The sequence below is a fragment of the Lycorma delicatula genome, chromosome 13, assembly GCF_047948215.1.
Source record: "Lycorma delicatula isolate Av1 chromosome 13, ASM4794821v1, whole genome shotgun sequence".
In the NCBI taxonomy this organism is placed as follows: domain Eukaryota; kingdom Metazoa; phylum Arthropoda; class Insecta; order Hemiptera; family Fulgoridae; genus Lycorma; species Lycorma delicatula.
This window is the reverse complement of record NC_134467.1, coordinates 11,949,130-11,976,445: the sequence shown is the minus strand read 5'-3', so window position 1 is coordinate 11,976,445 and position 27,316 is coordinate 11,949,130. Positions and strand designations below refer to the sequence as shown.

The following is a 27,316-nucleotide window of genomic DNA, read 5'->3' as shown; positions in this document are numbered from 1 at the left end:
AATAAATAAGTGCAGATACCAACATCGAGAATGCAACATTGATATTGCTAATAAATAAAAAAGGGAAATTAAATGACTTCAAATTATACAAAATAAAGAAATACATAAATAAAAAATATAAAAAATAAAACAAAAATAAAAAAAATAAATAAGTGCAGATATCAACATCGAGAATGCAACATTGATATTGCTAATAAATAAAAAAAGGGAAATTAAATGACTTCAAATTATAAAGCAGATAAAACTAAAAGATGAACAGAATCCAATTTAGTTCTTCAGAAACCATCCAAATCTCTACTTCAAATAATATTTATATTTTTATCATTGTCTCTCCTTCCAAAACTTTTTCCACTTCTAACCCACAAAAATTTAATACCTCCTTTGCTTGTGAAATTTTCTAGCATAAGCAAATGATTTTTTATTGTAATCTGAAAGTCTCTCTCATTTATATAAATGGAGATAGTTATATAAATGAGATCCATGAGATCTCTCATGGATCTCATTTTCATTACAGCCCAAGTTATAACCCATCAGCCATCCTTACCTCTAATGTGAGACAAAAGTTTCTCTGTAGCACAAACTTTATTTAACACTACATTTTGTGATTCAGTGACCAAAAAAGTAATTCATTGAACTTTCCATATCTTTGTGATTACTATAAATTTTCTTACTTAGTGATGTAATTTGCTTCTTTATATTTGACAACTTAATAATATTATTCTCAGAACCTACCATCCTTTCCTTCAGCATCACAGTCAGAATTACATCAATCATTATATTAATATACTGTCTTTGCTAACATTATCACATTAAATGTAGAATAAAAACTAGCAGACAAGACATGGGTTTTAAAAGACAGTCACTCAAGCAGTTTACAGTTTTTTATTGCACACCAGAAATTCCAAAAGCAACTGAGTCGATGGAACCATCATTATTTTTCTCAGTTGATTTTTCCTGCATCTTACACAGATGAAAGAAAAACAAATGTTTGTAATGTGCAAGAGAGAACAAATAAATTTTTGCCAATCGTAGATTTATTTTTAAATAATATATTACATTCTGGAAGAAATTAGTCCAAAAATTGAAAAATAAAAACGTTTTATTAATTTAAATGTTAAAACATTAAAAATAAATAAAACCTGCCATGAAATACCTTTATGAGTTTTCAGAAGTGTCGTAAAATATTCTAAAAAAATACCAAATTCAATAGAAAATACTAGAAACTAAAAACAAATATGTTGTAACGTGTAAAAGACATAAACAGCCATAACAGAACTAATTTTATTAATAAAAACCTAAAACAATAAATAAGAACCCAGCAATATAGCTGATCCCTACCATTTCATCCAAAAAAAAGTGATATATGCCTATCACATGGAATTGTATAATTTCTCACTGCAATAGCTTGAAATATATGATGATTGTTTGGAACATTCTCAGCCTGATAAAGAAGTGGCCTGACAAGAGATTTTAAAAAATTCTTCACTTTTTAATACCTTTAGTATAATGTGATTTATTCAACTCTGCAAAATAAACAGTTGTTTCAGTTTTGATTTATCAGTTAAAGTGGATCTTCATTGAGTGAACCATTTTCTTTAGGTTTGGGAAGAGGAAGTAATCGCTAGGAGCCAAATCTGGTGAATATGGTGCTTGTGGAAGCACTTTGAAGTGTAGTTCATAGTTTTACCACAACTACCTGAGACATATATCAAACTCATTAGTCTGATGAAAGAGCACATTTTTTTTGACATGTGGATGTTTAGCCTGAGTAGTACTCTTCAATCAGTCCAATAGTCCTGATGCCAGAGGGGAAGATCTCGCCATGTGACAATTCTGGTTGTCATGCCATCCCCTCTGCACCTAACCCTGATTGGCTTTACACCAGAGGTCATCTTCTGAATCCACAGACTGATTAACATCTCTCAGTTATAGCTTGGCCTTCGTCAGGATGCCACCGATGTAATCTCGCCATGTGACAATTCTGGTTGTCATGCCATCCCCTCTGCACCTAACCCTGATTGGCTTTACACCAGAGGTCATCTTCTGAATCCACAGACTGATTAACATCTCTCAGTTATAGCTTGGCCTTCGTCAGGATGCCACCGATGTAAATGCCACAAATGACATTTCCATTGGTGTAAGAATGTACTAGCAATAAAAAAAAAAAAACCAAAAACAAACTACTCAGATGAACAGAACTGAGTAGAAATGTTTAAATTTTGACCTGTAACCCTACCAACAAAATAAAACAAATAACAGAACAATAACAAAACTACAGAGCGCTTATCTTGGCAACAAGAGAACACTCAAGTGGTCCCTAACCACCTGGGTAACTTGAACTCCATCCTATATGCCCTCTGCAACTCACTGAAGAACCCAAATATTTCATGAAATTCTCTACAATTGACCATTTGGTGTGGCTTTTCCAGTTAACATTTAAATCTAAAATAGACCCAATATCCCTGAGATGCCTCACTACCCCTAATCTTCTTTCATCAAACCGATGACAAATATAAACATGAAAGGAATCATCTAATATGCCACACCACGGACACAGACCCCAATCAGCCAGGCTGAAATGAGCCAACCTATCCCTAACAGCACCATGGCCCAAAAATAAAGTTATATACTTTTAGTAGACATCCAAGAGGTACCCCACAGACTCCTCACATCAGGGAAAAGATTATACATGTAACACCCATCAGTCGTCTCATCCCACCTAGTCTGCCACAACTGAAATCCATCATTCTCAATCTCTAATTCTAGCAGAAGTTAGTTGACCCAACTCTTTGCTAAACAGTGTTGACGCTCAAGCACAAGAACATCAGTAGGCTTTACTTCAGCAATTACCAAGAACAGCTTCACATGAAATTGTATGGTAGCCATCTGTCTCCCTTAACAGCAAAAGGCGCTGGGCCCTCAACTAAATGTCCCAATAAGTTTTCAATTTTAGCCTCTGCCCAAACAGGTGTGGCATACAACATAATTGCATCATACACACCGTTATAGAGGATACTCATAGTCTTAAAATTGAGACCCCTTTTCTTTTTCCTGTTTGGCTTCTGGGAATTACCATTCAGGTATTACTTCAGAGGATGAATGGGGATGATATGTATGTGTGTAAATGAAGTGTAATCTTTCTTATACAGTCTCAGTTCCACCGTTCCTGAGATGTGTGGTTAATTGAAACCCAACCACCAAAGAACACTGGTATCCACGATCTAGTATTCAAATCCATGTAAAAATAACTGGCTTTACTAGGACTTGAATGCTGTAACTCTCGACTTCCAAATCAGCTGATTTGGGAAGACGCGTTAACCACTAGACCAACCAGGTGGGTGATAATGTTGAAGCTGTTCAGCAATTAATTGAGTTCTATTGTATGTCTGTTTTTGAGTAGTTATAATAACCTACAGAGTTGTAAAATATAGTATTTAAAATGTTTTTTGTATAAAGTAGATGGATGTAATCTTCATTATAGATTTTGTTATGAAAATGCTCCTCCAGCTATAGATCAAGAACAACTAGAAAAACTTTTGAGTAGAATCTTTACTTTGGTGTTTCAGTATTTATGTAAAATGATTCATTTTCATAATATTTACCTTCTACTTAATATTTAATAGTGTATTGACATTTCATTAAAGAAGTATATACCTACTGTTCAGTTAAACATAATTTATGTTTTGTGTGATTTTCATTTTTTAGAATTTATTTATTTATTATCTATGAATTACTTTCACATTATGTAGTTTATAGGCTTTTATTCTACTTGTTTACTTTTTCATATTTACACAGATTTTTGTAGTTTTTTCATTCTTTTATTAATGTAAATTAATTGGAAATTTAACATTGTTTGCGATTTAGTAGCTGTAACTTTTTTTTTTTTCACTATTCAATATTAAAAATTGAAACAGGCCTTTTTCAGTAGAAACTTATAATTCTTATTAAGAAATTATTAAAATTATACAATGTGTGACCCATTTTATGTAAATCTCATTCTCTTTGCTAGAATCACTAATTTTTCTTTAAAAAAATAGCATTGCAAAATTTTAATCGTAAGTATATCTGATATTTCGTGACCAGTTGTACTTATAATTTTTGTATGTTAGTAGTACTGTTTTCTTCACCATCTCTTTTTTTTACTGTATTATGCATGCTAGTTAATATAGTACATGATTTTATTATTGAATTGACTTAAGTTACGTTAACCAAGCTAAGTTTTTGCGTTATTTTCTTATAAGTTGTGACTAAATTATAAAACATTTATGTTTGCTTTTTTATAATTTAGAAAATAATTTATTAACTTTCTTATAGCTCACCAATATATAATACGAAAGGTAAAGTCGATAGATGGGTGGAATATATTGAAGAGTTATACAGAGGAAATGAATTAGAAAATGGTGTTATAGAGGAAGAAGAGGAAGTTGAGGAGGATGAAATGGGAGAAACAATACTGAGATCTGAATTTAAGAGAGCATTAAAAGATTTAAATGGCAGAAAGGCTCCTGGAACAGACGGAATACCTGTAGAATTACTGCGCAGTGCAGGTGAGGAAGCGATTGATAGATTATACAAACTGGTGTGTAATATTTATGAAAAAGGGGAATTCCGTCAGACTTCAAAAAAAGTGTTATAGTAATGATACCAAAGAAAGCAGGTGCAGATAAATGTGAAGAATACAGAACAATTAGTTTATGCATCAAAAATCTTAACTAGAATTCTATACAGAAGAATTGAGAGGAGAGTGGAGGAAGTGTTAGGAGAAGACCAATTTGGTTTCAGGAAAAGTATAGGGACAAGGGAAGCAATTTTAGGCCTCAGATTAATAGTAGAAGGAAGATTAAAGAAAAACCAACATACTTGGCGTTTATAGACCTAGAAAAGGCATTCGATAACGTAGACTGGAATAAAATGTTCAGCATTTAAAAAAAATTAGGGTTCAAATACAGAGATAGAAGAACAATTGCTAACATGTACAGGAACCAAACAGCAACAGTAACAATTGAAGAACATAAGAAAGAAGCCGTAATAAGAAAGGGAGTCCGACAAGGATGTTCCCTATCTCCGTTACTTTTTAATCTTTACATGGAACTAGCAGTTAATGATGTTAAAGAACAATTTAGATTCGGAGTAACAGTACAAGGTGAAAAGATAAAGATGCTACGATTTGCTGATGATATATTAATTCTAGCAGAGAGTAAAAAGGATTTAGAAGAAACAATGAACGGCATAGATGAAGTCCTACGCAAGAACTGTCGCATGAAAATAAACAAGAACAAAACAAAAGTAATGAAATGTAGTAGAAATAACAAAGATGGACCACTGAATGTGAAAATAGGAGGAGAAAAAATTACAGAGGTAGAAGAATTTTCTTATTTGGGAAATAGAATTACTAAAGATGGACGAAGCAGGAGCGATATAAAATGCCGAATAGCACAAGCGAAACGAGCCTTCAGTAAGAAGTGTATAATTTGTTTACATCAAAAATTAATTTAAATGTCCGGAAAAGATTTTTGAAAGTATATGTTTGGAGTGTCGCTTTATATGGAAGTGAAACTTGGACAATCGGAGTATCTGAGAAGAAAAGATTAGAAGCTTTTGAAATGTTGTGCTATAGGAGAATGTTAAAAATCAGATGGGTGGATAAAGTGACAAATGAAGAGGTATTGCGGCAAATAGATGAAGAAAGAATCATTTGGAAAAATATAGTTAAAAGAAGACAGACTTATAGGCCACATACTAAGGCATCCTGGAATAGTCGCTTTAATATTGGAAGGACAGGTAGAAGGAAAAAATTGTGTAGGATATGTTTAGGGATGTAGGATGTAGAGGGTATATTGAATTGAAATGACTAGCACTAGATAGGGAATTTTGGAGAGCTGCATCAAACCAGTCAAATGACTGAAGACAAAAAAAAAATAAAATAGCTCCCCTACTTATTTTAGTTACCTTACATTTAACAGGTTGTTTATAAACTGTTACTGTTGCTTTCATATTTACTGTACGCAAATACATATGTATACTTAAAAAGTACAGGCCTGTCATATAGTAAGCTTGCAAACTATGTTTTTATAAGCTTATTTATATGTTTGTATAAGCTTATGAAAACACAGAATATATCATTGCCGTTTTGCAGAGTAGTAGGAGGGAGGTTCCTATTTTACATCCAAAATGGCGTATTTTACATCCAAAATGGCGGCTTCTATTTTAGAGTAAAGTCCATTAAAGATTTTTGAGTGGTTCAAGTAGCTTGTTTGTATGTTTATGTACACAATGGTGGCAGTAGCCAAGCGTTCTAGTCTTATAATCAAAGAGGTTAAGGATTCAATTTTGTGTGTTGTTTTGTTTTTAACATGTGTATTTTTCTTATTTATACAATAATGCAGACGGTTTTTTATGATACATTATAAGAACCTGGGAAAAAACTGTTAAAGTCCTGTATAATAAAAAAAAAAAAATCATTTACATTTGTATATGCATAAGAAAAAAAGTTTAAATAAAGCACAACACTGAGTCTTGAACCTGTAACCTCTTGATCATGAGACTAGAATGCTCATCATTCGGCTATTGTCACTGCTGTCATACAAATTAGCTACTTGAACTCTTTAAATGTAGTTTACTTTGAAAGCTTCCATTTTGGATTTAAAGCAGGAACCAGGCTGCAAAAAGGTATTAATAATCTTTATTGTAAGCTGACTGCATTGTTATATACAGAAGAGCTGATCCACAAGGGGGATGCAAGACAGTGCACTTATATACTTTGTGTAAGTGACAGTCAGGAAATAAATATGAATAAAAAATTATTTATTTGATTTTTTTTCATGTAGATTCATTGAAATGTTATTTAAATTGTGCCATATTTATTGATAATGTGTTTTCAGCAAGCTCTTGTTTTTCTGTGGCTGCTTGTATCAGTCAAAATGCATTTATCTACAACATTGCAGTCTGAAATAACAATACATTAATCTTGTCTGTTATAAAAATGGAAAATATTAAGAATTAATTGGTACAACATAAAACAAGCTAATCTAACACCATTTTTCTTAATTCATAAAACATAATAAAAAGAATATTTTGAATTTTTTCATTATTTAATTTGTGGTAGTATAATTCAAAATAAAAATGTGGAATACATCCACCAGCATGTATTTATTATTATTGCTTATTTATTTTTTCTGATCCCAATTTGTGATTATTAGAAGATTTGGTTGTTGTTAAGTTCAATTTTAAATTACGATATAGAAAAAACAGGAAGTGAAATGATAAAATGTTAAATTACACTGATAAATATACTAATTTTATATTTGTTATAAAATGTAAAATTATTTTGTTAGTATAATTTCTATATGCTATTTTAGAATTGTAAAATGCATTCACGCCTAGCAATTTTTGTTATTGAAACTAATAGTTTAGAAATGATTTATTAAGTGGATCGCTACTTAAACTATTAAAATTTATTTTTATTTTACAATTATATAGTTTAGCTTATTATAAGCTATTTAGCTGTTCAGTATTTAATGTAGGGAACAGTATGCTGCTGGTATCAAATTTTGCATGTTTAGTTTTTTTTTTGGTTTGGTTTTTTTGCATGTATAGTTTACTTTATACAAGAATGAATTAATGTTTAAAACTTTAATCATTTGTTTAATCACTTTTAATGTTTATAAAAAGAATTACACTTTATAATTGAATGTCACTTTGAGCCCTTTTCTCAAAGAATTCAACGAACAGCTCTCGTATTTAACCACTGCCCAAAAATGGATTAGATAGATTATGATACACTTCTCTCATTTGTTACCACACACACTCCAAATCTCACACAAGGTTGTTGGTCCATAGCAGTATTTATATTTCCAGGCTAGATCTGCAGTATTACATCCTATCCTTTTGTTTGTTCAAGTTTAATGATATCTATTGTGTGCGCTTTCTGTGCTTTTTTGTTAATTCTTTCTAGAAGAAATTTTTTTTGTTCTTTCTTCTAGATTTTTCTTCCTTCATTTTCTCTCCCTTTCTTCTTCTGGTAGATTCTCTATCCACTACAATATAAAGTGGTTTTTTGACAAGGTTAAGGATTTCAACAAGATTTAAGGATTAACAACCAGTTGCTTATGCAACCCAGTACTGAGAAAATTTAATAATGTTAAGGATTAAAAAAAGATCATATAGGTTTTTTAAAGATTTTTGAGATTTTACAAAATATTTTAAACACAGTTTTCCACTATTATTAATTACATCGCTTCGTTTAATTGTAACTTTCCTTTCTCCTTAATTATTTACAAGTTGCACGCACATTTCTTTGATATTTAATTAACCTTGTATTTTTGGTAAGAAGACTATTAATTTTTAAATAAAATAAAAATTTTATATTTTTTCAGTTCATGTGTTTTTCAGTCTAATTTTAAATCTGTTGATTAGTGGATTGACAATAAAGAATACAAACTATGAAATATTTATTTTGTTTAAATGCTCAAGAATCACAATTTATAGTAATCATAATTTTTTTTGTATCGAATAGTAAAAGAATCAGTAATTTTTTTTTGACTATAGTCCTAATCGTAATCGTAAACTTGTTTATTAAGTTACAAATTTAATTTTGTTTTAGACAAAAAAAATAATATATTTAAAACAAAATAAATTAATGAATAAAAATTTTAAAATTTAATTAATGTGTTTTATTTTTGACAAATCACCATTATAAAAACATAATTTTTGCTTTACAATACATATTAAGTTTTGTTCTTCAGTGAAGCCCTCTACATAATGTTACTCCTCTACATAATGTTACTAAAATTAGAGTGTAGTAAAATAACAGCAAGGTTTAGAAAAAACCAATATATAACCACAATTATATGTAGGTGTTAATTTAAACTATGATAAATTAAATATGTTAAACTATACTTACAGGTATTTTTTGTTAATGTTTTTCTCTTGGTACTGTTTCTCTTTTCAGATATTCTCCAAAGAATATATCAATCTACTATTAACGGGTTATTTCTTCTTTTTTTAGCACTATGTCATCTTATGAGGTATTTACAAGATATTGAACATAAATAAATAGTTACTCATTTATTTACAATTAATATTATCTATTTTAATAAGTAATTGGCTTTAATCCTTTCAATTTGTCTGATACACAAGTACATCGAAAACATAATGGTATTAGTTTTCAAAAGTATTGTTTTGAAAAACTTAATTTTTGTAGCATTTTAAAAAAAATTAAAGGAAAAAAATTGTTTATTCATTTACTAATGTTATGATTTTATTTATTGCTGAAATGAAGTGTGGAATTTTTTCCTTAATCTGTTGAAAGATATGCATAAATGTGATTATTCTTCATTTATGCTTTGCAGCATAGTCTGCGAAGTATAACATTTATATAAAATTTTTGAATAGTTAAATTGTAAACTTATAGCGCATGGATTGTTGTTATTTGTGTTAAAAAATTGTATTGTTTAATCTGAATCCTCCTTTTTATCAGTTTTTCTCATTATATTTATAACAACCAAAACAACAAAAATAAAAATGAAATTGCTTTTTTAATTTTTTTTAATAAGTTAATTATTAACTTACAAAATAATTTGAAGTCTTTTTTTGTATATTTGAATTGCTAAAAATAATGATACTAACAATTGATGAAATTTTAAGTATACATACCAACTAAGCAAAAAATTGACCATATTGTTTCTGTTGAATTTTGGCTATTTTGATTTCCAATAATTTGGCTATATTAATCAAAGTTTTATTTTAGTCACATAAAGTCGTTCATTGAAATGTTCTCTTTATAATTTAATTCTGATGCCTTACCAAGAGACTAAATTCTAAGCTTGTCATCATTATAAATATTTATTATGCTTATAATCTCTTTGAGTACCCTCAGAAAATCAATATGGTCTGTTATATCATTTCCATTGTTTAATACTTAAAAATATGATTTGTGTTGATTGGTGTTAAGCAAATTAAAAATGATAATTTATCCATGTACTTAGAGTTAGAATTGTACAATATTTATAAAAAAAAGATAACTTATCCTTGAACAAATTAATTAGACTAATTAGACAATACTGTTTTTCTGTAACTACTGAATATTTTGGTGTACAAGAAAAAGTTGTGCTTTTCTTCTCCATTTTTTTATAAATGGCCAATTTACTTAAAAGATCTTGTAATTAATCTGTTTACAATAAAAACAGTTAAATGATTTTGTTTTATAGAAACTATAATACTTAGGGTCCATTGTACATTTCTGGAGCATTTAATAATTTATTGTGGCCTTCTGCTATTTACCAAGTTATACAAATACAAAATTACTTCGGTCATCAGGAGTGTTGCTTCGCGGCACTCATGAGGTTGGCAAGATGCTCTCTCAGGGATGTCCCCAGGGCAGTGTGTTTGGTCCATTATTTTGGGTGATGGAGTTTGATTCTCTCCTGCAGCTGAGGTTGCCCGGCGGGTGTTGCATCAAGGCTTATGTTGATGATGGGCTCCTGCTGGAAAGGGAGGTTGAACTCCAGGTCTCTCCAGCCTGCCGGATGCTTGAGCTGTGGGGTCATCAATACAAGATGACGTGTAGCCCAGGAAAGACCACAAAGATGCTCCTCAAAGGCCGTTTGGCAGTGAGTTGGTATGTCCATATTTTGATGGCAGCCCAGCATATAAAGTATGTTCAGGTTCAAAAGTACTTTGGGGTGTTTTGTTGATGAGAAACCAGTTTAAGAAGCACCTTCAATACGTTGTGAAGATGGCCTGCAATGCCTTCTATGGTATTCAAGTGAGTTTGAGTTGTCAGTCCTGATTGGGGTCTTAACTTTAAGACCATGAGCACCTGTAAAAAGGTGTGTGCGAGGCTATTATGTTATATGTGGTGCCTGTTTGGGCGGATAGGCTAAAATATAAAAGTTATCAGGATATATTATTAAGGGCTCTACACCTAATATTGTTAATGGTAATGGGTGGTTACCGTACTATTTCATGGGAGGCAGTCTTGGTGATTCCAGGTGTGAAACTGATAGACTTGATTGCGTCTGAGAAGCAGCAACGGTATGTTGATAAGTCAATGGTATGTTGATAAGTCAACGGTGAGTTGACTTCTGATAAAGTTCGAGAAATTGGACAACATGGCAATCAATGCCTTGTGGCAGGCCAGATGGGATGAGACAGAAGGTGGGCATTATACGCATGTTGGGCATCTCTCTCCAAATGTTGTTGGTTTGCAGGACACCTCTTGGGTGCACCCTAATAAATATGTGACGCAATTTCTTTCTGGTCATGGTTCTTTCAGGGACAGACTGCAGAAATTTGGCCTGGTAGATTCTGGGATGTGTCTTCAGTGTGGACAATTGGATGACACCTACCATGTTCTTTATGAGTGCTCAAAGTACGAGTTAATGCATTACGGAGACCATCTGTCGGCTTGATCTTATTGTGTCGGCATTGGATCACTGTGTAAACTAGAGGAGCCAGGCTGAATGGGCAACAGTGTACTTAGCAAAGAAAAGAATTGCTGAGGGGATCTAGAGCTCTCCTTGGATTTCTGTTTTATTCTATTTTTGTGTATATTTTATTTTATAAATTACGTTTTTGTTGTTGTTTTTGTCCTTTGCTTTGTTTATTTTTCATGTTGTGTTGAACTCACTTTTAGCTTCTATGAGTAAGTAGTTCAATTCATTTGTCTAGTTAGGTATTTTCAGTCTTGCCTAAGACTCTGTGAGATGTGTTTTATTTTGAGTTTATTAAATAATAGTACTTCGATGGGAACGTCACTCGTGGCATTCGCGTTAGTGGCATCCTTGCTGAGATGGTCTGGAATATGTCACAAGCCAAGGTTTCAAAGATGACCTTTAGTAAAGTCCATAAGGACTAGGTACAGGGGGGTGGTAGAAGGTGTTTTTTTCAATGGGGGTCAGAATGTCCATAAAGTCTTTCCGTGATTACAAAAAAACTATTACAGTTACAGCTGTGTGGTTTATGACAAAAGAAAGAAAAAATTGTTGCACCTTTTGTCACTTGTGGAATGTCCAACCGATAATCAATTTCATGCCATGTGTTGGTCAATATTTCTTTGGTAACACTAGTAACAGCTTCAGTTATTCTATGACTCAATGTGTCCAGATCAGGTACAGGTGTTACATAGACTCTGTCCTTAACATAACATAACCCCAGAGGAAAAAGTGTAAGGGAGTTATATCTAGTGATCGTGGTGGCCAGGGAGTGGGACCATCACGCCCAATCCATCTGTCATGAAATAATTCATTCAGAAAATCTTGAATAGTAATCCTCAAAGTGGTGGTGTGCCATCCTGTTAACCACCCTAGGATGCAAGTTGAAGTATAGCAGTGTTGCAGCATATCCAGGTAAATGTTAGCTGTTATTGATTGTTCAATGAAAAAGAAGGGATCGATGATTCTGTTGTGCATCAAATCACGCCACACATTCACTTAAGGGAAATCTCTCATTTTTTCCCTGGTAAAGTACAAATTTTCTGAGCCCATATTCTCACATTATGCCTGTTTACTTTCCTTGAGGTTTGGAAAGTAGTCTCATATGTAAAATACACACACTGAAGGTACTCATTGTTGTTTATCAATCCATTTCAAAATATCAGTCGCAAAGGCAGCACAATGAGGACCGTAATCTGGCTGTAGATGTTGCAGTATGTGAACTTTATACCCGTGCAACCTTAGTTTCTTGTGTAAAATTTTGTGCACTGTTGGCTGGGGAATCCCTAGTTCACGAGATGCAGGGCGGGTAGATTTGGAAGGGCTATGTAGAAATGCTTGCTGCACAGCAAGCACCTTCTCTTCACCAGCAGATGGTCGCCCTGTTCGCAGAAGGTTAGCCACACTTCCATTCTCCTTAAACTTTACATACCACGCAACAATACTCTTGCTGTCAGGTGCTGGTCGTCCTTACTCCCATCTAAAATTTTTCTGCACAGTAATCTGTGATTTTGACTCTTGATAGAACAACACACATAGCTCCTTTCTCCAGGATTGACGCCATTTTATAAAAAATTGATCACAGTGCCCTCTACCTGCAACAAACCAATATAATAAAACTTGATAATTTTTTCTTTCTTTTGCCACAAACCACACAGCTATAACTGTAATGGTTTTTTTGTAATCATGGAAAGACTTTAAGGACACCCGTAAAGAACACCCGTCAATGTCTCTGTCATTGAAGTTTTAAATAACACCATTGAAAAATGGTAACAAAAACTCTAATTTTCTGCACCTCTGTTTAGAGTGTACATAAATTTGTACTCAAATGATGATTTTCACTGATGCTTTCTAAATTGTTATTTATTTTGTATTTCTTTTATTTATTCAGTATATCATTTATTTTATTTACGTTTATTTACATGTTTATTTTTGTTGCTTATTAACATGAAATTCAGTCACTTCTACCTTATTAATAATAAATATTTTTATTTATTTCATTCAGTCATTTTATAGGATCTCCTAAACTGGCAGAAGTTTGTCAGGGGTTTCCATACAGTAATAAATATAGAGTTAAAACAAAAATAAATAAAGCCATTGAAAAATAAAGCATAATACAAAACTCTTAACTTATGAATAATTAGCATAAACAAAACAAAACAAAAAAAATCTCCTTATCCTCATAAATAGTTTTCTCCTTCATGTTACTTTAAATTAATTAAATAGTTAGACAAAAATTAAGAATGCCATCCTTCAACTTCTTCATAGAAATGAAATTTAATGTGCCCATTGACAAATCTGAGAAAATATTTGGGACAAGATATGACAAAGTATGATTGCCATACATATTATGAAGCTGGTGTATAAAATATGTTTTGTTACGAGTTTCATACTTCATATTTTCTTTATTTAAAAAGTTTGTTGAGAAAAACTTGTCCATTATAATATTTTGATACAGCAGACCTCCTGGTGATAGAAGTCTGCTGATTCTATGAAAATCTTTGTTATTTGTTGTAATATGTCTATTGTTAGGTTTTTAGAATAATTTTAATTACTTGTTTTTGAATGGAAAGAATTACATTTAATAAATGACAATCCTCAGCATGTCGCCCAAAGAGTAATATCTTAAGATTGATTCAAATAATATACAATTTTTGAAACATAATTAAGGAAAAAACTGTAAATGATGCATTTTATATTGTACACTATGCAGTTAAGCAGAAATAACACTTATTTTTGCTCAACTGCTTAGACAATTTGCTTAAGCAATACTTATATTGTCGATTGCATAGACAGTTTGCTTAATTTGCTCAATTTGCTTAGACAAGTTAAAAATTCATCAATAATAATACCTAAATACTTATACTCTAATTTATTAGCTACTACAGGGCAATTACAGGAAGGTGAATAATTTTGCAAACAAATATATGTGTTTTTAAAAATGATTTTTCTTTAACTGCTGATTTTGGACAGTGGATGTGCACTGCATCTGTCTTTTTCCGTTAGTAATTAAGCCTTGATCATAAGCCTGGTGAACAGTGCATCAAGATCATTTTGCATATGAAAAAACGTGTTTGTAGGACACATTTGCTATCTATCATAAAGCATCATCACTGAACTGATAAAACCTAAAAAATTTATAAAACTTTTTCGACACTGATTACACTAATTAAATATAACAAAGATGGCACCTGAGGGATTGTGGAATTTTACGTGAACTTTTTGACCCGGTTTTGTACCAACTTTTACCCAGAAATTGCAGTTAGATTAATAGCTCTGAAACCAAGTTAGCATACATCCACTGACCACAATTTCTCTAACCTTCCTCAATAATAATGAATGAGAAAGGACATCAAATGCTGTAGAAACATTGATAAACAGAATTAAAACACGGTTTCCCTTATTCAGATTCCTGTTGGTATAGTTATATAAATCTGAAAAGAATTTAGTTACACCCAGGGCCTTTCAGAACCCAGACTGACTCCTTCCAAGAACCTATTTTCTTCACCATAATTATATAAACTTTTATGTATACACCTTTCAAAAATTGTATCCCGAACAGAAAGAATTGAAATCAGCCTATAGTTTGACTCATTACTGTCAAAACCTGATTTGTTTATTGGGCAAACTATAGTAGTTTTTATCAGGATAAATACCTTCCTTAACCGAAGCATTAATAAGATTACAGATTAAGGCACTTATCTCACTACTCGCAAACTTAGATCTGAAACTCTTAATAAATCAACCCCAGGACAATGCCATAATTATCTTATTCACTTCCTGGGCAGTCACAGAAGACATATAAAAACTAATATCAAGTGGAACCAAATCTGTTTGAGGTGATAACAAAACATTGCATCTTTGCTTTATAATGTTGACTTCTCTAATAAAACAATAAGCAAAACGATTAGCTACATCCTGAACTCGTAGGGGAAGACACTCTCCATGTGGCAGTTTTGGTCACCACACCACCCTCTCTGTACCAAGCCCTTAAGGGTTTTACCAGAGGTCATCTTCAGAACGTCGACAAAAGGCATCTCTCAGTCTTGTTCACGCCTCAGTCAGGATTCTATCAATGTGAATACCATATGTGATATTCCCATTGGTGTACTACTAGGAAATGAACTCTAAAACAAAACACATCAATGTCAGGTTTTTTACAAGACTGAGTGACATGAAGAACTAAAATTAATAATGCAACTAACTACCTACCTGATAGGTTAGAAGTTGAATTCAACACATGCAACCATAACATAACACAAAACAAGAAATAAAAATTAAACTAAATAAATAAAACGCTACAAAATGTAGCGTATAACATATAATGTATAACACAAGAACAACAAAACCAAAAAAAACATAGGAAACATCAAGTGGAACCCTAACCTCAGCAGTCTGTTCTCTTGACAGATACCCTATGAAATTTTCAACGATTACCCATTTGGTCCAGTTTTTCCAATTTGCATGGAGGTCTAATGCGGACCCGATAATTTTGAGGCGACAAATAGCCTCCTTGTGCATAAGTTCGTATTTTGCGAGTTCATAAATTACTTGGTAGTCCCTAGTCATTCCTAGTCATCTAGTTGTCCACAATCTGGACATACACCTGAATCCACCAGGCCAAATCACTGGAGTCTATCTCAAAAGGTGCCATGACCAGAAAGAAATTGCATCACATCCTTGTTAGGGTAAACTCAACGGGCGCCGCGCAAACCAACAACGTCTGGGAAGAGATCATGTGTATAACTGCCTCATCCCTTCTGTCCTGCCATAAAGCATTGTCATGCCATTCTATCTGAATTTTTCTGAGGTCAATTCACCTGACTTCATAGCAACATAATGCTGCTGCTTTTCTGACGCAATTAAATCTATTTGTTTCATGCCTGCAGTCACCAAGATTGCCTCCTGTGAAATAGTACAGTAACCTCTCGTTACGGTTATGTTAGGCGATGAGCTCTTTCAGTCCTTTAGATATGCTGATAGCTTTTAGTCAGTTCGTCATAATTTAACATATTTTTAATTACTTCATCAGTTTCCAAACCAATCTTTTTCCATGCACCTTATTGCCAAGTATTTTTAATGTTTCTCTTATCTAAAGATAATTTATCAAAAAAAAAATTATTCTTCTGCTGTTTAATTTTTTTTTATTCAATTCCGGAAATTGAATAGCAGTTTTTCAACACAAAGTTGCTTCTATCCTTTAAAAAATTTATCTCTTTAATTTGACCTATTAACTCCGACCTAATCCATTCCTTTTTCAATTTTTATGTATTAATACTAACAATAACAGATTTTTTACGAAAACTAAACTATTTGGATAAATATTTTGAAAGGTTTTTAAGAAACTGAGGAAAAATGCTCATTGCTTAAGACATTTTTTAATTGATTAAAATTTGTATTAGTAACCGCCTTTTAATTTCATGTATGTTATAAAAAGAATAGAAACCACAATCTCTTTCACTAGCATTGGAAACATTATTATTGTTAATGGTATTACGAGTATTATTAACAAATATGGATACACCGATTAAATAATGATTGGACAATTTTGTTGACACAACAAAAGGAATGTAAGAAAAAGAATTACTCCTAATATACACATGATCAATAATTGACTTTTTTAGATCTTCTCTCATAATCACTTCCCTAGTAAATACATTTATGCTGTGCTCTAATCCAAAGGAAGATAGGCTTTTATAATTATTTACTACAGAGGAATCGTTTTTCAAGTCAATATTGATATCACTGATATCAGAGTATCAATCCTTCTCAATCACAACTCTCCAAAGGGGTTTTCAGTTCTATTAAAAATGAGTTTTACTAAAATCTGGTGGCCGATATATTTAAAGAATTTTAAAAGACTTTTTGTAAAAGCTCACAGACCCCAAAATACCCTTAAAAAAATTAAAATTATCACTTTCAAGAACTAAATTATAACAATCTTTATAATGAATAATTATTCCACCTCTGGAGCAATGATTGCTCAGTTTACTTTTTAGTGTCCATCTATATTAAAAACATCAATTAATTTAGTATCTATGTCCACTTTACAAAGTATAGTCATGTCAAACAATAACAATAATAATAATATTAAGCTATACTACGAACTCTGGTGGTTTGTATAAAAGAGTATATAAAAAAGTAACTCATTAAAATAAATTATTCAGTAAAAGTTAAAACCAATAATGAAGTGTTAGTTACATAAGTATTTAAAAAAGATATTTCACTTATAAACATTATAAGTTGACAGGGTTTATTGCATTATGTACAAAAAACCATATGACAATCAGATTACTAATAAATAGCGTGACTTGTTTGTTTATCAAATGCTCAGTATTGTACATTTTGAAGCCTATGATTAACTCATTTTGTTAAATGAACAACAAGTCATTCAAGTCTGCTGAACGAACAATTCTTTAATAAACAATCACTTGTTTAATAAAAACAAATTATAAACAGAAAAAAAAATTAGTCATTAATGTTAATGTACTTCATTGAAGTAAACGTGTTTAAATTGAGAATATAATCTGATAATTTATAAAATATATAACAAGTCTAAAAAAGAAAAGTTAAAACATAGTAACCTACCATTAGATTTCTGTTTTAACACATAATGTGTGTTAAAAGAAAGAAGTCAAAAATATCCATGTAATATAATCCAACAAAAAAGAGACTATGTAGATCAGGCTATAAAAGCGTAAAAAATTCCAGACATTATTTCCTTCTCATTATTTCCATTAAACAAAGCACTGCCAATACTTTCATATTTTTCTAGCAAAAACAACAATAATAATATTAAATATAGTATAGTAATACTAAATATATAATAAAATTACACTATTTTATTATTTAATCATCCTTGCTTTCTATTTTCAAGGTCATAGACCTATCAGACTTTTTTACATAAATTTTGCCGCTGCAAACCCAGACATATTTATAATTGAAGTCTTTCTTTAGCTTTTTAACACTTGAAAGAAGTATTGAAATAACTTATTAAATTTTCAATCATCAGCAGTCTTTTGTTCTTCCATACTGTGAATTTCTAAATTAAAGCGCCTATTGTATTCATTAATTAATTTTAACATCCTTATCAGCACATTCCACGAGTAACTTGTTAAGTTTTGTATCATTATCACTTGATTTTTCAGTGTTACTGAAGCTTTAACCCCTCATGCAATTTAACTAATTCCCTAATTTCATTTAATTAAGTTCACTCATTGATTCCATTTGTAAATCAGTTTTTTTACTTAATTAATCAACGGCTGTTTAAGATCAAAGTTTAAATTTTTTTGTTGCCTGGTATTAGGGATGTGCAGGAGTGCCTACAAATTCAATGCCATACTATTATTTTAGTATTACACAAATATAATAATAAGTGTTCTGCCCAAAGGCAGGTTTTCACATGGCTGCCCTCCATTCTGCTTGATTCAGTGCTATCCATTTCATTTTATAGTAACTACCTTCCCTTTTTATATTGTCTATCATTTTCATTTGTTTCTGACCTCTTGCTTTTCTCTCCATTACAAATCCTTCCAATGCCATCACTAACATCACTAACAGTCATGTCTCAGCCTGTGTCCCAACGAACTGCATTTTCTTCTTTTTATTATTTCAATAATCGCCCTCTCTTTTACTACTCTAAGAAACACCTCCCCATTCCGAACTCTCTCCGTCCAGCTGATCTTTTCTATCCTCCTCCAAATCCACATTTCAAAGGCCTCCAATCTTCTTTCCTCTCTTTTTCTAATTTTGCATGTCTCTGCCCCATAAAGGGCCACACTCCACACAAAACATTTCACAAGTTTTTTCCTTAGTCGCATATTTAGTTTGCTACATAGCACTCTCCTCATTTTGCTGAATGCTTCCTTTGCTCTTGTAATTCGGACTTTAACTTCCTGATCACACTTCATATCTTCCTTAATGATGCACCCCAGGTACTTGAAAGGTGCCACTTGCTCAACTTTATTTCTCCCAATCCTAATCATTGCCATTTGGTTGATTTGTTAATTATCATGCTTTTTGTCTTCTTGTTATTTATCTTTATCCCATACTCCTCGAAGGTTTGATTTATTCTTCTCAACATTTCATTCATTATGTACTCACTCTCTGCCATGTCATCAGCGAACCTAATGCACTATATCCTCCTTCCTCCAATATTTACACCCTTATTACCAGTTACTCTTTTCAATTATCGCTTCTAGGTAACAGTTGAACAGAGTTTGTGACATACAACATCCCTGCCGCACCCCCCTCCCAAGTCTGCTTTCTTCCGATAACTCATTCCCAATCTTTATTTTTACCTTCTGTGACAAGTACAGATTTCTTATGAATCTTCTTTCCCTCCAAGTGACTCCTTTTTCCTTAAGATTCTCAGCAATTTATCCCATTCCATCCCGTCAAATGCCTTCTCCAGATCTATAAAGACCACATATAAATCTCTTTGCTTTTCAATATATCTTTCTCTGATCACACTTATTAACCCTATTGCATCCCTTGTTCCCTTCCCCCTTCTAAACCCAAACTGCTCTTCCCCAATTGATCTCTTTAGTCTTCCATTCAACACTCTTAGTAGTATCTTAGCTGATTGTGAAATAAGACTAATGGTCCTATATTCCTCACATTTCAGTGTATTATTCTTCTTTTCGATTGGGACCATAATAGTAGTCACAAAATCTTCCGGCCAATCACCACTCTCATGTATCAAATTACACAGGTTTGTGATATCCCTAATTCCCCTTTCCCCTAAACCTTTCCATAGCTCACTCGATACTTCATCGACTCCACATGCTTTCTTGTTCTTTATTTCCTTTAATACTTTTTCGACCTCTTCCTCCATAATGTAGCAATCTTTCTCCTCGCACACTTTTGATTCATCTTCAATTTCTAGGATTTTTGGTCTCTTATCTACTTCGTAAAGTCCTTCCACATATCTTTTCCATCTACCTAGAACCTCGTTCTTCCCATCAACCACCTCCCCATCTTCAGTCGCTACTTCCATTCTAGTTTTACTAAAATTTTGTAAACGCACTAGACAAAGATGGATCAGGATTTAATCATTTAAAAATAAGTTTTCCTAAACTGTGTAATGGTAAACTCAAGGAGGGTATTTTTGTCTGTTAGCAAATCAAGAAACTAAACATGTTGAGTACCACTTGATCTGACAAAATATTTTGAAACCTTGACTTAATTTTTTTAGTCGTAATAATAATTTGCGTAAAACAGAAGGTTTTACTAGAATTTTTATTCTAATATTACTTATAAAGCAATATATGTGTATGACGCCTCTTGATGCTATTGGTCTGTAGGGCCACACATACCATTTGGTGCCGACTGGATTTAATGGTTCTCGTAGTAATCAATGTTAATTTATGTGCAATATTATGAAAATTAGTATTGGTTTTAAAATATTACTTATCTAAGAAATTTTTAATCCCGTATTTATGTTTTTTATTCTTAATATCCTGTCCAAAAATGTGGCGCCCATGCCACAAAACCCTACTCGTCTATATATAATTATTTTTTAGGATAGTACAAATTAGCCACTTTTTCATTAAAAAATCAATTAAATGTTGTATCTTACAAATACGATTATCTGCTGCTTGTTCATTATAAAAATGAAGAGCTCTCATAATCACTGTAAATCTATTCCGGCCCATATAATTATGGAAAGCTGGTATATTAAACGATGGGTACATCAACAATCTTTTATTCTGTTCATTTTAATGTTCCTCATATGTAAAACAAGTACCAGAAACATGCAAAATTTGTGTTTTGTTACACAGGTTTCCATGATGAACAAGATTTAGGGTGATTAATTTTTGTTCTAAGAGTTCTGTATAATTATTCATTTCATTCACAGTCAAGTTAAAAACCTTATCATCAGCTAATAGTTGAAAATATTTATTTGGCTTACCTTCAATTGGAACAGGAATACGAAGACCAGGATTTTCAACAAATTCAATTTTTTTTTTTAATTCTAGTGGACCGGTACCCATACGATATTACTTATCGCTTTTTTATTTATTGAATGCCAAGTGGTTTACAGGTATATTTGTAACAATATCATTTTCAGTTATCTAAATACCACTATCATTGGTTTCAGTTTCTCTGTGTATAGTTTCTAATTTGAGTGTCAGTAAGATTTTCATCTTCACTCAAATCGCTTTCACTACCCGATTTGACATCACTGTTGTCTAAATATTCATATTCAGAGTTACTTTTGGCACTAAATTCACTGTTCCTACACTCATTTCCCAAAATATGTTTTTGTTCTTCCATGGATAATTTCTTTTTAACATTAAATCGTTGTTTCTTTGACCAAGACAGACCCGGGATTTCACCATCAGCCAATACAAAAATAATGGAAAAACCTTGGGACCACAAACAATTTTATAACACTTAAGTATTCAATTAACATGCCACATAAAGGTTAACAACAGAACTGAAAGGCTAGCTTAAGTAAAATTTATTCCATGATTAAAATGGTTCTTGATATACCTGCCTAATGGCTCCAATTGACAGTTGTGACACTCAACATGTTAAGGACTCAACTTTTGACGATAAACTTAGCGAATGTGAACTAGCTGCATGGAAGTCCTTCAAAGATGTTGGTGGTGGTTGTATAGGCAACAGAAATGAACACCTTTTTTTTTTGTTAATAAGCTATTAGAAAACTACAAACATTTAGGATATAGACAGTCATTAAAAATTCATTTCTTACACTCCCACTTGGAGTTTTTTCCTGAATTTTTGAATTTTTTTGATGTTTCATTAACAATGTAAGTTGATTCTTGAAGTCTTGTTGGTAAGCGAACTTCTGCTATATTTTATGTTTGAGTGAATTATTGTGTGTACGCATTCATTGATTTCAGATGATATGTTAGTTATTATCTTTTTTATATTGTTTGTTTTAGCCCTGTTATTAGTTCATTAGTTCCAGCAGCAATACCGAACATTCCATTTCACATACAATTTATCAAAGGTACAGATGATGAGAAGGTTGATTTAATTAACTATAAGTTTATATCACATGATATATTCTGTGTTGCTTGCTGTTCATTAGTGGGTGCATGGTATCTTAGTGAAAAGGTAATGTGGTTTCTTCTGGTTATTACCGTAAGCAGTTATTTTAAATTTGTTCTTCTTTTTAGATTAATAATAGTAATAATTTTGTGTCTGCCTTATTAAGCTTATGTTTACATAGTTTTTTGCTATTTTATTTCCTCTTCTACAGATTCCTTTTGCCATTCCTTCCCTTGTCTCTTCCCAAATGTTTTCTTATGTAATTAATTTTTTCCTGTTCATTATCTAATATCTTAAAAATTTTTAATTATTCCAGACTCTTTAACTTGTAGTTTAAGAGCAAGCACCGAATAATGAAATTATATATTCCTAAATGAAATATGTAATACAATAATCAATTTGTTATTAAAATATAATATTATAATATAATGTAAGCTAATATAATATTATATAAAATATATTATTTATGTATATATATGTGTAACTTATACTCTTTTGGTAGTAGTGTTATGATTTTATGCATAGAGTATACAAAAAAGAATATCAGGGGTTTAAAGCTGCCATAATATCTCTTAATCTTGACTTACCATAATGAATTGCATATGCCAAAATGAATGATAACTTACAGTCTTCCTTACAAGTTCGAGTACTCAATGTGAGCACCTTTCATCATACAGCACACAACCGTAAACTCATCCAAGAGTTATAATAACGAATGAAAACCCCAATTTTTTTTTTTATGTACACACATTATTTTATAACTATTATAATACTGTCTTGCTTGTTTAACTTTAGAATCTTAAGATCTAGCTTTTTTCTAAACAACCGGTAAAGGAATAAATGGTGTATTAATTTTTAAATTCCGTGTTTAATTAAACTCTGTGTACATAATAGTAATTTAACTATGTATTTGACATAATTTTTTTTAAATTGGTTTCATGAGCCATTCACTTATTTAATAATAAATAAATAAATATATTGACTGTTTATTTCTATTAATTGCTTTATATTAATATTTCTGTTTATTTATGTATATTATATCTATGTATTTATGTCTACTTTTTTAATAAAAAAATGTTAAAAACTTTAAGGGCCATTCTTTTGCCACCTCATTACTTTATTTCCATTTTGATTACACGCATAAGAAAAACCACTATGTGTATATTTAATCCATACCCACGATATTTTTTTTGTATTCTATCTTCACTATAATGGCTCTCGTAAGCTGGGTATTTGTCTTATGAGCTTTTATTACTTCAATAATATAGTTTGTGGTATTTTATTCGATTGTGCATGTTTGCCTTTCTTATCACATGACATCATACTGCTTTCAGAAACCTTTTTCAAAACTGTCTTCACCACCGGCATACTTATTCGTAGAGTACTTCAAAACAGACTGACAGAAATGTATTTTTTTATTTAAAAATGAGAATTTATACAGGGCGTTTCATAATGTTCTTACGAGTTACAAAAATTCAGTACAAAAAAAGTATTTCACTAACCTAAATGAAAGTTGTAGGAGGTGATGCAGGGACTCAAACTGTTTTTGTTAAAATCTATAAATGTTCGATATGTGCTCTTCTGGTGATACGGCACACATCAACAAAAGAAAGTCTAGCTCTTGCCAGTTCTAACATGTCATTTTCGATAGAGTTGATTGCATTGATTATGCAATCCTTTACCTCGGCGATATGGTGTGGCATCGGCGGGATAAACACCTTATCTTTCACGTAACCCCAAGAAAGAAATCACGTAGCGTGAGGTCTGGTGACCTTGGTGGCCACAGCATAATGTGTTTGTCTTCTTCAGACGTGCGTCCTATCCAGCGCTGAGGTAATGTTGTGTTAAGGTACTGTCAAGCCTCGTTATGAAAACGAGCAGGACAACCATCTTGCTGGAAAATGAAGTCGTTGAGTAGCTGAGGCATAAGCCATAATTGTAACATATCCAGGTATATCATGCTGGTTACTGTCGTTTCCATAAAAAAGAACGGCCCATACACTGCCTCACAAGAGGTCGCACAAAAAACGTTTACTTTCAGAGAATCCCGAATGTGTTCGGGATAAGCGTGTGGGTTTTCAGTTCTCCTAACTCGCATGTTATGACCCTTTACTTTTCCGCTAATATGGAAAGTAGCTTCATCGCTGAAAATTATCTTCTTTACAAAACCTTCATCTAACATCTTTTCCTGTAACTGGAAACAAAAATCGAGTTTCATCTCAGTCAGAAAGACGCTGGATTAATTGAAGACGGTACAATTTGCATAATAAACGTTTATGGAGTACTCTCCACAGTGTTGTTTTCGGAATTCCTAATTCTCTGCCTGCAGCTGCAGTCGATTTTGACAGGCTGCAAATGAAACTTGCATGCACACGTTCGACATTGACTTCTGAGGTTGATGGACGACCGGTTTGAGTTTCACTTGCACAAGCAACCGGTTTCACTGAATTGATTATACCATGCACGAATTGAATTGTCACTTGGTGGCTCCTTATGAAATTTCAACCGAAACACACATTGCATAGAAATTACTGACTTTGACAAGTGAAATTCTAACACACAAAACGACTTCTCGCTTCCCGTGGCAGCCATTTTCTCTACTGTCGACGCCTAGCGAGCAAATGGTTTACTAACTGCCAAGTGTATGTGGTAAAAACTATTTGAATTACTCTTTCGTACAGAACTTGTTTTATTCTTATGAGTGAAATAGTTTTTTGTTAATGAATTTTTGAAACTCTGAAGGACATTATGAAACGCCCTGTATACATTTGTCATTTTCCTTTGATCCTCTCTACTACAATTTTGCATTCCTCTTCTGGGTACTGGTCCTGATGAATAAATTTTTGATACAATGTACTGTCTTTTCATAACCCAAGACTTGTCTTAAAACCAAAATTTATCAAATATTTTTCCTGTCAACCTCACTTATCAACAAGAACGTTTCATTCTGCAATCCTGTTTACAGCCAGGGCCAGTAACACGACTTGCTCCTAGCTTTCCCGTTGAACATTACCTCACAAACATTACCTTTTCTGACATTTTAATCCAAAAAGTAGCATTTCTCTCTCTCTTTAGGTTCATGACCTACATGATGACTCATATCAGAATTGGAATATGGCACAAATTTTGTAACATTTTCAATCTTTTCATTAACTAGTGTTACATGAGACACCACAAGCTCTTCATGGCTTTCACATGGTAAACACTTTTAATTTTCAATAAAAGAGATATCAGAGCCTGGCAGTAGATTAAAGCTACTGCAAGGCAAATTATTGAGATCACCAATCGAATCATCCTCTGAAGTGAATGATTGTATTTCTTGAATACCTTTTAATTCATAGCCAATAATAACCTGCGACCCATTTTGTCATATGTGAAATACATTAGACTTCAGTGGTATTTGGATTACTATCAAACTGATAATTATTGTTAATAGCCTATTTTTGTTTCCAGAATCATTAAAGTAGTCGCTATTATCTGTCTTCAAAAATGCATACACCTTTTTCTCTTCATCACCTTCATCAGTAGAAGAATGTACTAAAGGGAAATGCAGCTGTTTTCCCAATTTTTTCCCCATTTTCCCTAGTCTTTGCAATAAAACGTAAACTAAAACTAATCAACTGCTGAAAGATTAATACATTATTTGATCTTGAAGCCCAATTAACCGACTGCATGATTCGAGCTGTTTTTTCTTGCATCAAGTAGTTCTTGAATTGATGAAGTTCAATTTTAAATTCATTAGAAGAGAACACTATCTCTCATTTAGAATTTACAGCTATGTATGAGGTGTTATTGTTTTTAATGGTATTTTTATCACTAATGCCTTGCATTAACTTAATATGATTATGAATTCTAACTAATTTTATTTATTCTTATTATTAGTTTTGTAAAAATTATTTATAATTAAAACCCCTGGTAGTAAGACATACAAATAAGAAAATGTAAGGTTACGGTTAAAAGAAAATTAAATCGATATGATATAAATATTCTGTGTCTACAAAAGTTCATGTTAAAACTACCACTAAATAATTAAAACTTAGGTGGATCAAATCTTTTAATAGCTTATAAAGCTTCTCATCAGCCTGAAGAGGTGTTAGGTTAGAATGTTTACTTTATTAACTTTTTAATAATTAAAGACTATAGTAATAACCTTACCTTTTGTCCAAAGCAGTTCAGATAAGAACTAAATTCATCATAATTCAACTAATTCATCATAATATACATAAACAGCTAGGTTAGACACTGCATTAATTCAAACATAAATGCAATAGTGGTAGACATAACACAACCTCTGTTTAGGACAAAAGTGATATCCCTAGTGGGAACTGGACTTAGGAAAGGAATATTATATATTGCTTTGAACCAAACAAACCTAACATATCATAGGATAGTTCTGTTTATCTTACTGAATGGACATAAGATATTTTTATGCTTTCTACTTTTAGTTAAGTACTTTTTAACACACAAAAAGTACTTTGCTTCCAAATAGGGCCAATGAACAATACTAATCATGAAAAATAGACCTACATATCCTCGTTCAGAGGTACAGATATATCAAATGATGAACAAACTTAAAACACATAATATTAAAAATGTTTTTAATTTTATAAATACATTTAAATGGAAAGTGACGTTTAACAATTATCTAACACCGTTTGCTGCAAATTTGATGACATTCTACCATAAATATACAATAATATTGAAGTGCTAACTTGTACAAGTGTTATTTTTTGACGATTTGTTTAACTTATATCGAAACATAAAACTTATATGTTTTCAAAACTAAAAAAAAAAATTATATAGACTGTTCTGTGTTTCTGATATGTTTATTATTGTTATTGATGTCATAATAGAATTATTAT

The 27,316-nt window shown here is 31.9% G+C and overlaps 1 protein-coding gene across 10 annotated transcripts in view; it reads left to right on the top strand.

The window, feature by feature from the left end:
• LOC142334128 (signal peptide peptidase-like) overlaps positions 1 to 27,316 on the top strand; it is a 67,642-nt gene that overhangs the window by 28,260 nt on the left and 12,066 nt on the right. For 7 of the 10 annotated variants that reach the window (XM_075381868.1, XM_075381871.1, XM_075381870.1 and 4 more), the window contains 2 exons: positions 8,951 to 9,026; positions 22,346 to 22,520. In XM_075381868.1, the coding sequence (XP_075237983.1) occupies positions 9,022 to 9,026; positions 22,346 to 22,520 (180 nt within the window). In that variant the 5' untranslated portion in view covers positions 8,951 to 9,021. Of the gene's footprint in view, positions 1 to 3,149; positions 3,335 to 8,950; positions 9,027 to 22,345; positions 22,521 to 27,316 lie in introns of all 10 variants that reach the window. The other 3 variants (XM_075381876.1, XM_075381874.1, XM_075381873.1) reach the window with 2 other exon arrangements.